The sequence below is a fragment of the Urtica dioica genome, chromosome 5, assembly GCF_054948205.1.
Source record: "Urtica dioica subsp. dioica isolate 48M chromosome 5, U.dioica_male_clone48M_v1_H2, whole genome shotgun sequence".
NCBI lineage: Eukaryota > Viridiplantae > Streptophyta > Magnoliopsida > Rosales > Urticaceae > Urtica > Urtica dioica.
This window is the reverse complement of record NC_142760.1, coordinates 38,833,939-38,845,395: the sequence shown is the minus strand read 5'-3', so window position 1 is coordinate 38,845,395 and position 11,457 is coordinate 38,833,939. Positions and strand designations below refer to the sequence as shown.

Here is an 11,457-nt window from a genome sequence, read left to right as displayed (position 1 = left end):
CACTTGTGGTAAGTGTACGACTTGGACAGGTCTTGGTTGTAGATGTGTCGTTTAAGGACCGTTACGACACACTAACCGAGGCCACTATTATGGTCACAGTGAGACTTGATCTAAATCCTGAAGTGATCATGGACATTGGGTTATGTTACTGAGCTCCCCGATTCGGCTCTGATAAAGGCGGATAAGAACTTTCATATAATAATGTTTATCATTATTAATCTCACTTGCTGTAATTGTGATTGACAGCATTAATTCTGGAAAACGGGTATTCGCAGAATTAAATAAATATTTATGGTAGAATTGTTTATTTATTGTTTGATCAAGTAAATAATCAATTATTAATTATTTGTTTGTTGTTGGACCAAGTAAATAAATAATTAATTGGGTTTTAAGCAATTGGGCCTTGCACAAAATATGAAAATCGGATTTGGGAATTTTTGGCACTAGGGTTTGCGCAAATTCCCCCTTGGCCGTGTGCCTAAAATTCGAATTTTATAATATTGGTATTTACCAATATTTTCTCTTTAGTTGTTTAAATAAAGGAGAGAGAAAAATATAAGATATTGTCCTATATTTTCTCCTTATTTAAAGGAAAGTATTTAGGAGAATAATATATTCTCCTTTATTATCTCACTAAATAAATTATTCTCTATTTAAATAAAAGAATAATATCCCATAAATATTGATCTGATGGATGAGAGAAAATGTAGGATTCACTTGTTGAAATTCAAGGGCCTAGATTAAATCCTCTAGTGTGAACACAATAAAAGGAAATAAAATATTCTGGAAGCTTCCATGAATATCTCATTTTACTACTATAAATAGGGGTTCATGAGAAGGCAAAAATAAGCAATTATTTTAAGAAATTTGAGAGAAATTTCGTGCATCACTAGCCTCCCTTGGCCGTGCATTTGCCTCTCCCTCCCCTCGGAAATTCGTTTCCATTCTTAGTAAAATAAGAGAGAGATCTCGAAACACCTAATTTCGTGATCTAGTGAGATAAAGACTGTGCCCACTCATCTTTCTTATTCGTCTCGGAGATTACGTTTCGGAAGACTAAGGTGTCATCCTCGAGTCCTTCATCAAGACGACGCAAGGAGTACGCGATTGGATTGGAGCGTTCTGTAGCTGAACCGAAAATCAATGTAAGTACTCGTTTACTCTTATATTGGTTGCTTGACTTATATGCTCTCGTGAATTAAATTAATTAAACATAACTAGATCTTGTTAATTATAACCATAATTTAATTAGCTTATGATAAGCGTAATTAATTATTTTTCCGCATTAATATGGTTATATGGTGGAATCATCTCAAACGAGTCGCATCGGAGCGATCGTTCGTGTCCGATACGAGCTCGATCCACCAACATCATCAACATATAAAATGAGGAAAATCAGTTTTGCAAGGTAAATCATCGTATATGGTGCCAAAACAATTTACAATTTGTCGAATCCTATAATCTACGACCTATATTACGACTTGGACGATTCCTTTAATCTATAAACAAACTTAAGCAATTTTCAGCATTACTCATGAACCTTTTGTTGTCAATGGTGCCCACAAGAAGAGTTGTAATCTTTATATTCTACATTTGATGTAATAAAGTCTCATGAAGACTCTTCCTTGTAATTGCTTATTCATTAATAAAAAGTTGAAACGTTCATTCAATCTTCCTTGTTTGAAGCTTTATGATAAAACCTTAGTCTTTAGTCCATAAACAAACTAAACAACTTACGAAGAGACAAATGTAGATTTGCATGAACAAACTCTTTGTAGTTTGCTTAAAACGATATATTCGCAATCTAAGGGTCAAAGGACTATTGACCTCAGTATGATTGTTAGAAGAATCTATGATGTCTGGTTATGAGGCATTGAGAGTTGGAGACTCTATAGTTCTTCTAGGTATCTTCCGAAGGTACTGAATTGACCAGTGCACTTCTAGAGACAAGATAAGAACAAACCATTTAACCTCTTATGTCTCGAAGTCACTACGTATGAATTGCATCATGCTTACCTTAATCCTTAAATGAGACATGTCATTTCACACCTTAGTATTCTCATTTTAGAAAGTCAGAGTTCGGACACACTATGTGATTCCGAACAAGGCCTATTGGTGAAGTACTAAGTTGTGAGAATGTCATGAGTAACTTTGTGAAGTTCTCACAGATATGGAATTCATGTACAAGATTGCTGAAATGCAATGTATATCACCTCATGCTTTGTTCCTTGGAGTGTGAATAAATGAACTGGCCAGTGTCCAAATTGAGTCTTGACTCTTTTGGATGAAACAATGTGACTTGTTAGCTCCTCGTCAATACATTGTTTCTAACTTATTCACAAGCGACAAAGGAGTTGACGAAATACCAGCTAGAAGGGTAAAATGGTAATTTTGTAAATCCCGACTAGCTGATGATATTCATGAAGGGTAAACACTGATAATATTCTGTGGATCCACTCATTACAATTAGGTTGAATTCTTGAGTAGAAAATAAATTCATTTGAACCGAGAGATTTTCAGTGTCAACTTTTTAGTGGAGTCAGTTGACATTAAGCTAAACTTGGAAAAAGTTTGTGAACTTTTGAGTCCAAGTATTTTAGCTCAAGCTTTGTTCATTTGGATCCATGAGGTCACTGTCACGAATCACATCGAGTAGGAATAGTTAAACTGGAAGCTAAGTCAAAACAAGAACGAAAATTGTCAAAAGGGTATTTTTGTCTTTTGAGACAAAGGATGAAATGAATGTCAATAAATTTTTTGACAAGTTCATTTAATGACTTAATGTCACTCGGCCATGACTTGATCATTGGGCCTTGTGAATTAATTTCATTTCATAAGAATTTCATTGAAAATTCTTAATGGGCTTTTCTCATGTTGTCATGAACAAATGAAGAACCTTCTAGAAGCTCCTTCTAGAGACATAATGGGCGCCCAACATACCCATAGGAAGAGAGAATATTTTGTGCATAAATGTATCAAGATACTTGCCAAAAGAAAAAGAGGAAATAAATTTCCTCTATGAGGAAACAAGGAATTCGGCCAAGGTATGAAGGGAACAAAAGAGGAAACAAATCCAAGGGCTTCTAGAAGCCTATTTGGCTGAGTGACTCTAAGGGAAGGAGAGCAATATTTGCTCATGAATATGTGATATTCAATGAAAGAGGAAACTACTTTATTGAAGGTAAAACCTCCCCTATAAATAGAGGCCTCATTCTCTTCATTTTATTCATTCCAAAGTTTTAGAGATTGAGAGCTTCTCTCTCTAGACTTGGCCGATCCTCTCTCTCTCTCTCTCTCTCTCTCTCTCTCTCTCTCTCTCTCTTCAATTTCGTTTTATTGTTTTGGCACCTAGGTCCTCCTTTGACCTAGAGTTTAGCTCTGCGACTTCAAGACTCGTTCTTAAGTCGTAGTGTTTAAAAGTGTCCACTCCCTGATTCCTTTTATTTCGAGTGATTTAGTGATAGAAACCATCGTGGTTGCTCGAGTTGCCGAGGAAAGAAAGAGAGACGTGCTGCGAGGAGACGAGCGTTGCAACTTTCCAAAAGCTTCTCAAAGTTCAAGCTTCAAGAAAGGTTAGTAAACTTCTTAGCTCATAATAGTTTTTATTTATATGTACTTGCTCTTTGTCTAGGTTAGTAAAAAACTGTTTTTACTTGAAAAGAAAATTTTTGAAATTCCGCCGCTTTGCGAAGCGTTAAACTTTTTCTTAAACCCTAGATCAATTCCAACACCTTTTACTAGTAATCAAGGCATGTCACTAGGACAAAAAGAGGTCTTTGGATGCGACCATCCAAAGGTCATTTTGGATGCAACTTTAGATGCGACAAAGTCGCATCTTTTGGTCCGAAGCTAATGTTCCTGGATGCCAAAAATTGCATCCAAATGTCTAGTTTAGACGTCACTCTATAATAGAGCGACGTCAGTGCGACGTCGCTCTATAAAGTCCTTTTTATTGGACTTTTGGATGCGACTTGTCACATCCAAAGCTATGCGAATCTAAACACCCAATTTGTCCTAGAGTACATGAAGACAACATCAACTTCAGAGGCCAATTTTAATAATTTTAGTAGGTGGTGGACAACACCAAATATTTATGATAGATTTTAGGTATCATTATTTGCATGCTATTAGACCATCTCCAACTCACTCCATGATGGAGTGGGAAATGGTAACACGGAGTTGGATTTTCCAACTTCATTATGGAGTGAGGGAATATTGAATCTCCAAATACGACTTTCACTATTAATTCATTGCACTCCATTTTGGAGTGGAGTTTTAATAATATTAAAATAATTTAAATAGTTGCAAAGCGAACACAAAACTTATTGCATTTTAATATTTTATATGTAATTATATTAATTATCATAAAATCATTTTATATTATTCTAATTCGGCATGATCATTGATCAAAAGGTATTATTACATGACATAAGTATAAATTAAGACCCTAAAAATAAATTGCTAAACAGAATACACCACAAAGTCAAGTGGGTGCGGAGCCACCTTAGTCAAGGATGGGCAAATGTCCCCTGAACTTTTAAAAATTACAATTTTTACCCTGATATTTTTAGCATTTTTTTTTCAAATTTATATAATTTATTCAAATTTTCCAAATTTGAATATGTTTTTTCAAACTTATCCTCCCTCACTAGAGTTTTCTGGCTCCGCCACTCAAGTCAAAGTGCAAACAATATGATATATGAGCATATATGTTCCAAGTAATCAAATATATGAAATGTATGAATGAAAAATATTTCTTTGTAATTTGAGATAATTCAATGTTTCATGTAATCAAATATATGAAATGTATGAATGAATAAAGTCACAAAAATTATTTGCCAAATATTTTAATGTTATATGTATTGTGTATTTGTTTTATAAAAAAAATCACTTTGTATTTATTGGAGAGTCGCATATTCATTTAAATTTATATAATATGTATAAAATTATTTATCATGGTTGGATAAAAAAGATACATGTTAAATATATATGGACTATAATGTAATAAGTATGGAGTTAAAATTATTAAAATATTAGAAAAAATATGGAATATGACTTTTTAGTGTAAAAAATTGAGTATTGAGTTAGACATAAAATAATACTTGAAGTGACATAAATTGCATTTTGAAATGTAAAAAATATATTTATTGAGTTATAAGTTGGAGATACTCTTGAACTCTTAAAATTTAGACATCGAGGTGACATAATATTAAATTTCGTTACCTTAATCAAATCCTTGTACATACTTTCAAAAAAATATTTTGAAATATTTAATCAAAATATTTTAGAATAATTTTCCTTCTTTTTCATACGTACTAGTCAATCTATATTTAATTGAAGAGAAATCAGCAAAATGACCTTCCTTCATGTGCAATCAATATCACTCTACGATCACTCGCAATCAGCAATTATTCGCCTCGCTTTTCTATAAATTTACGTATGCGTACGTTGTATATTATTATTAATATATTTTTTGTGGTAATTTTGTTGTTCATATTTAAAAAGCTTGTACGCAATTATCTGATTCCAGATACTAAAATAATACCGATAGCACATATCTAGGTGGCTGGTCCAATTGCGGTTCTTAATATAACTTAGTTGTTAATTTCATACTATTTTCTAAATAAAGGTGGCGAGTTCAATATTCACTTGCCGTAAAATTGTCTTCGAAAAAAAAAAAAAAAAAAGTGACGGGTCCAATTATATTCTTTTTAATGAATTTAAATACTGAAATAGACACACTCTTTGTCCATATCGAATCCCACAAATTTCTGTCGTAGCTCAACGACTCCCAATTCCTCTCTTTTTTATATATACTAATTAATCCATCGTTATTTGAAGACCAATCAACAATGAGCAATTGCCAATATGGGTTTCCCGACACTCGCAATCAGCAATTATTTGCGTCGCTATAAACATTGTATTTTAATAATCGAAAAGCTACCTTTGCAATTAACGTAGGACTTTCCTAGGATTCTAGATTCTAAAAAATTTAAAGTAGTACACGCATAGGTGATGGCTCCACCACAAATTTATCTAATTCCTCTCTCTCTCTCTCTCTCTCTCTCTCTCTCTATCTAATTCCTCTCTCTCTCTCTCTCTCTCTCTCTCTCTCTCTCTCTCTCTCTCTCTCTCTCTCTCTCTCTCTCTCTCTCTCTCCATTATCGTCCAAACTGGCATGCTTTAACGCAAGTGAATATACACATACATACCAATACTCCAAACGTCCACCTTTTTGTATGGTAGTGTTCTTGAGAGCCCTTTTGAGACAAACGACCACTACTACAAAAACGGCTATTTGCGTCGCCCCTATTGCGTCACTGCTATTTTTAAGCGCGCAATTGCTCTTTTTCTTGTCAAAATATGATGTGGCGTGGCCACAATTTGCCACGTGTAATTAATTGGGCGTCGTTTTGTAAAAAAGTGACGCTAGATTGGCGGGATTAAATTGAGCGTCGCTTATTAAATAAGTGACGCTAGAAAGTTCACAAAGTCCAATTATATGGTGACATGTGGCGGGGGTCACTTTTTTACCTATTGCGTCGCTTGATAAACGAGTGACGCCCTGCCTATTGCGTCGCTTTTTATGTGTTGCGTCGCTCAATAAACGAGTGACGCCCCCAACCTATTGCGTCACTCAATAAATGAGTGACGCTCGACTTATTGCGTCGCTTTTAAATCTATGCATCACTTTTGTTCTATTGCGTCACTTTTTATCATCTAGGGTGTCGCTTTTAAATTGAGCGACGCACGATTCCATGTATAAAATCCGAACTTAGCAAATTCAACCACACTTCTTCTTCTTCTTCTTCTTCTTCTTCTTCACTTCTTCACTCATTTTTCTTACGAGACCACCCAAGGTTTTTTTTCACTTTCAAACCCACGATTTTCAACCTTGATTTCCTTTACTCGGTCTTGGAAGGTTCGTCCGGTACTCACGATTTTGACCATCATTGTTTCCGTCGAAAGTATGTTTGTGGTCATTTATATAATTGGTTTTTTTTTTAAACTAACATTTTTATGAGGTTTCGGCCTAATTTTAGGTTTCGATTATAATGCATATTTTCTTGTGGTTTCATGATTTTTACTCGGTGTTGACTTCCTCGACCGCCTTTAGCCACTCCGACCATGTCTCCATGCTTACGGCCGAGCCTCTCGTCCCGGTAAGTTATTTTGAAATTCTAATTTAATTATTTTTATTTGTGGTTTTAAGTTTTTCGAATTTTACTTTTGGAGGGCATGAGATTTGAATTTTAAAATTTAAAATTTGAATCTCGCGCTCAAAGTAATTTTTTTTTAAAATAAATTATCTATTGCGTCGCTTGATAAACGAGTGACGCCGGGCCTATTGCGTCGCTTTTATACTTGTTGCGTCGCTCATTTTTCGAGCGACGCGGAGCCTATTGCGTCACTTTTAACCAAGCGACGCCCCAACTGATTTGTGCATTAGATCCGACGTGGCGCCACGTGGAACGTCGCTTTTTTAAAAGCGACGTCCCAGACCTATTGCGGCAGTGCCTTTTGCGTCGCCTATAAAGTGACGCAAATGACCTATTGCGTCACTTTTCGAGCGACGCAAATAGCTCGATTTGTAGTAGTGGACTTGTAAGTGTTTTGTTCTCAAGAACTGAAAATCTAGGGCTAGATTTGTTTACTTTCTTGTCCATATATCCCGAGATTTCATAATTCCATACTTGAAGGTGGCGTTAAGGTCTCCGCATCTAACATAAAAATAAGATGTGCGTTAAATTAGTTAAATAGGAATCAAGTTCAAATGTTGAATAAAGTTGACTTTCAGAATTTGAATCAGAAACGTGACTAAGTCTAAAAACTAGTCTGTGACGAAATAAATAGTATGTGATATCACGGCGTGTAGATGTGGTGGGAAGGTTGAGGAATAACCTTCCACTCTTTTAAAATTAGCATAAAGTGGTGACGAAAATGTGGGTTGAACCACGCGCGAGGCTCGATTCATATAAATTCAGGGGTCAAAACGATATTGGTGGACGGTGCACGAGTTGGCGCCGAGTTGGTGCCCAGTGGTGGTGTCGGAATCGAGACATAAAGGAGGTGGTGCCGAGATTGAAGGAGGTGTTGCTATCTTATCTAGAAAAATATTATCTTATTTGAGATTCGGGAAATTTTCTATTTTACTAAAGATTTTCCCCGTACAATATCTGCACCGAATATTTTCAATGCATATTGATTAGAAAATCATGGACATGGTTCCAGCTGGCCCGCTACTATAAAGGAGAGACTTTTTTCTTAGTGGCTCTTCTCCACATATTGTCTAGATTGTCAGTGTGTACATTTGCGACGTAATTTCACAACTTCTGTGGTTGAGATGTTTGAGTGCAAGTATGGTATCTCGAATTTAGGGGAGTCTGAGTTAAAATTCACCTAATTTTTTTTAAAAGTAATTAAACATGTAGGGAAAACTTAAGGACCTTGACGGGAATAAAAATTTAGAACTACAATTCACTATATTGTTCTTTCAATCAAGATTCGAAAATGGATAAGAAAGTATGAAAGCCATCCTGTCATGTGGACTACAGAGTGTGTTTTAACATTTTAGACAAATCCATACTCAACCAGGCACGAAGCCACCATAATACATACAAATTCAAGTGAAAGATATACGTATATATAGCTTGCAAACCTAAGCTCTGGACGAGTTATTCGATCATGTCCGTTATTTTCTTAAGCTCCTGCTCAAATCTATGCATGACCGGCTCCGGCAGACTCAACATTGCAACAATACTTTCACTCCCATTATCCATATTTCTGTATTTTGATAAATGGCAAGACCCGGAATGCTTCATCACCGGTGATGCATAAACCGGCAAGTCCCACCCATAATCGATATCTCCGAAAAACCTTACGTCTGAAACTATAAAAAAGCCATTTCTTCCAACCAGGGAACGCTCAACCGCCATCTTCGACTCTATCGTAGAACGAAAGAAGTCGCAGCTCATCGTGCTTTTTGCTGCTTTCACAAGCTCCACTGCGTAAGCCAGCGGTTTCTCGCATAACGGCTTAGATTTCGAGGTTGCATGAGGACAGGCAAAAGCGTTACCGTAGTACCCGACAGGAATATTTGCCCTAAACAATATTCATCAAGAGAAATGACCTTTTGTTGGATATTGATAACGAAACAGAAGGATAAAAAAGTAATCATAGTGACTCATTGATTGTATTAGCTACAGAAGAGAAGTGGCCAAGGTTACGTTATTTTTTATTATAATTATTAATAAATTAACACGAAATTCCTGGTCATATTTCCTAATCGTTGGCACTCACGGAAGAGTCTGTACTCCCAATAATATTTAAAAACATTTATGATTAAATAAATAACTATGGACGCGCGGTGTTAGAATATTTTTTTTTCTCTGTTCTTAATAATACAACTGGTGTGCCAACAGAAATTAAAATCATAATTTATGATTTGGGAGTACAATTGTCTCAATAATATACTTACTTGTATTTCTTGTTGCGAGCACTAACTGCAAGTACAGCGTAGACGGGCTCTTCATCGTCCAAGTTCAAAGCTAGGGCAACGCATTTCCATAAGCAAGCTGTGATAAGCTCATAAGATGTGGATTGTTGCGGGACATCTCCACGGATTCTTTTCATGAAATCGAGACTTATTAGGAACGAACGCTGTAAAATATCATCAGTGATGCTGATAACAGATGTCATAGCTTCATCTTCGTCGTCTTGAGTGATTCGAGGATGTTCTCGGGCGTTTAACAGATCTCTTTCCCAAAGGGGGAGAATAGAAGGAGTCGTGGCGCCACGAGCTATCTCTGCCACGGCCTGTAAGAACTGTGCCAACCCTATTCCGTCACACATTGTGTGGTTGAGCCGCAATGCCAAAATAAAACCTCCACAGAGCAATCGAGTCACCTGAGAATGACCGGAGAAATAACATACTTGAGAACTTACATATGTAAAATTTATATATTAGTATAAGTTGCAATTTTATCTCTTAATTTCTTTTTGCAATATACACCACTTCCTTATTTGTGCAAACAATATTTTATTTTTTCCAAATTATTTGAGCTTTTACTTGTCCCGAAATTTTAGTACATAGAAATTAGAATTATACAATTTATATTAAGTATCAACTACTTAATGTACGTTCTTATATTTCTCTCAAATTTTAGCTATTGAAAAAAAATGTTATAAATTCAGTGTTTTTTTTATTTTTTTTTTATTTTTAAGTGAGTGTATACTACGAAAAGCTAATGGTATTATTTGGTAAAAATTCCAAATATCAGAGTATTATTGTACAGAAAACAAGCGTGGAGATTATTATTTTGTAGCTTATTCTAATATTTAATTCGTACAGCTCTAAGAAAAATAAGCATCTTGCTAGCTAGTCAAAACATACAACTGTTATCTTCAAAAAAAAAAAAACATACAACTGTTGGGAATTTAGTTTAAAAAAAAATTATCTATCAAAACAAAACCATTAACTTATCATCAAAGTATTTACCTGTACAAATACTATAGGACAGCCAATGAGATTATCAGATCCAGGTACGGTATACAAAACCTCATCCAAATATTCATCTGGCGTTAGGATCTTATCACCAAGCTTGTCTAGAGTAATATTTGCAGAAGCCTCAATAAATAAGACTCCTTCACCGGTGCAATCCACGTAGAGCTTCTTGTTCGAACCTTCTACAAGCCTTCCAGCTAAAGGATAGTAATATACTAATGCCTTACCAAGGGCTTCTCTGATGACCTTTACCGGGTCTTGGCCGACCATTGACGGATTATTCTTGTAGAAGAATACAGCAGGTAGAGGAAACCTATTGTTGTCATCGATGTCGGAGAGTTGCTTTAGCTCACGTGGGTTTGGAATTGCTGGTACAACTAGCTCTGGTGTACACCGCGTCACTGTAAACCTGATTGATGAGCCGATTCCCAGCATTTTTCTTTGTTTTTGTTTTTGTGTGTGAGACTGTTATCTTTGGTGGGGTTTTTTATTTTTATTTTTTTTTTATTTTTTTATATGATACTTGTCGATCTCTTCTTGATGTTAATTAAGTCATGCGAAAGAAACATTAGAAGTCCATTATTTATGTTAAATTTTTTATATAGTAATATTAGACAATTTGAAATGGTCCGTTTGTTTGTGTTTTACAACGGTGTCGGTAAGCATTCTTAATATTTATGATTAGTCGGAGTCTATTTTGTTTTAAAATATCTATTACATAGATTAATTACATTTTAAATTATTTAATAAAATAAAGCAAGTCTTATAATATCTATGAGCCTATTCCCATCATTTCTCCTTTTGTTTGTGTTTGTAAAAGTGGTGTAACGTGTGATTGAAAATTTAGACAAAATACATAGGATCTTCGTTTAATTTGAAACGTAAAATTGCACTGGAGTTGCATGTATTAATTGTGAGCTTAATTATATTTAAAAATTTAATTTCACAAACAT

General features: G+C 35.1%; 1 protein-coding gene across 1 annotated transcript; it reads right to left on the bottom strand.

The window, feature by feature from the left end:
• Window positions 1-8,494: 8,494 nt before the first annotated feature.
• LOC149398375 (alcohol acyl transferase 1 allele GSa-like) lies at window positions 8,495-10,956 on the bottom strand. Its single transcript, XM_089615673.1, has 3 exons — window positions 10,499-10,956; window positions 9,479-9,906; window positions 8,495-9,102 (listed from the first exon to the last, which is right to left on the bottom strand). Exons 1-3 carry the CDS (start codon window positions 10,937-10,939, stop codon window positions 8,676-8,678), a joined length of 1,296 nt encoding a protein of 431 aa, XP_089471799.1. The 5' UTR covers window positions 10,940-10,956; the 3' UTR covers window positions 8,495-8,675.
• Window positions 10,957-11,457: the final 501 nt, after the last annotated feature.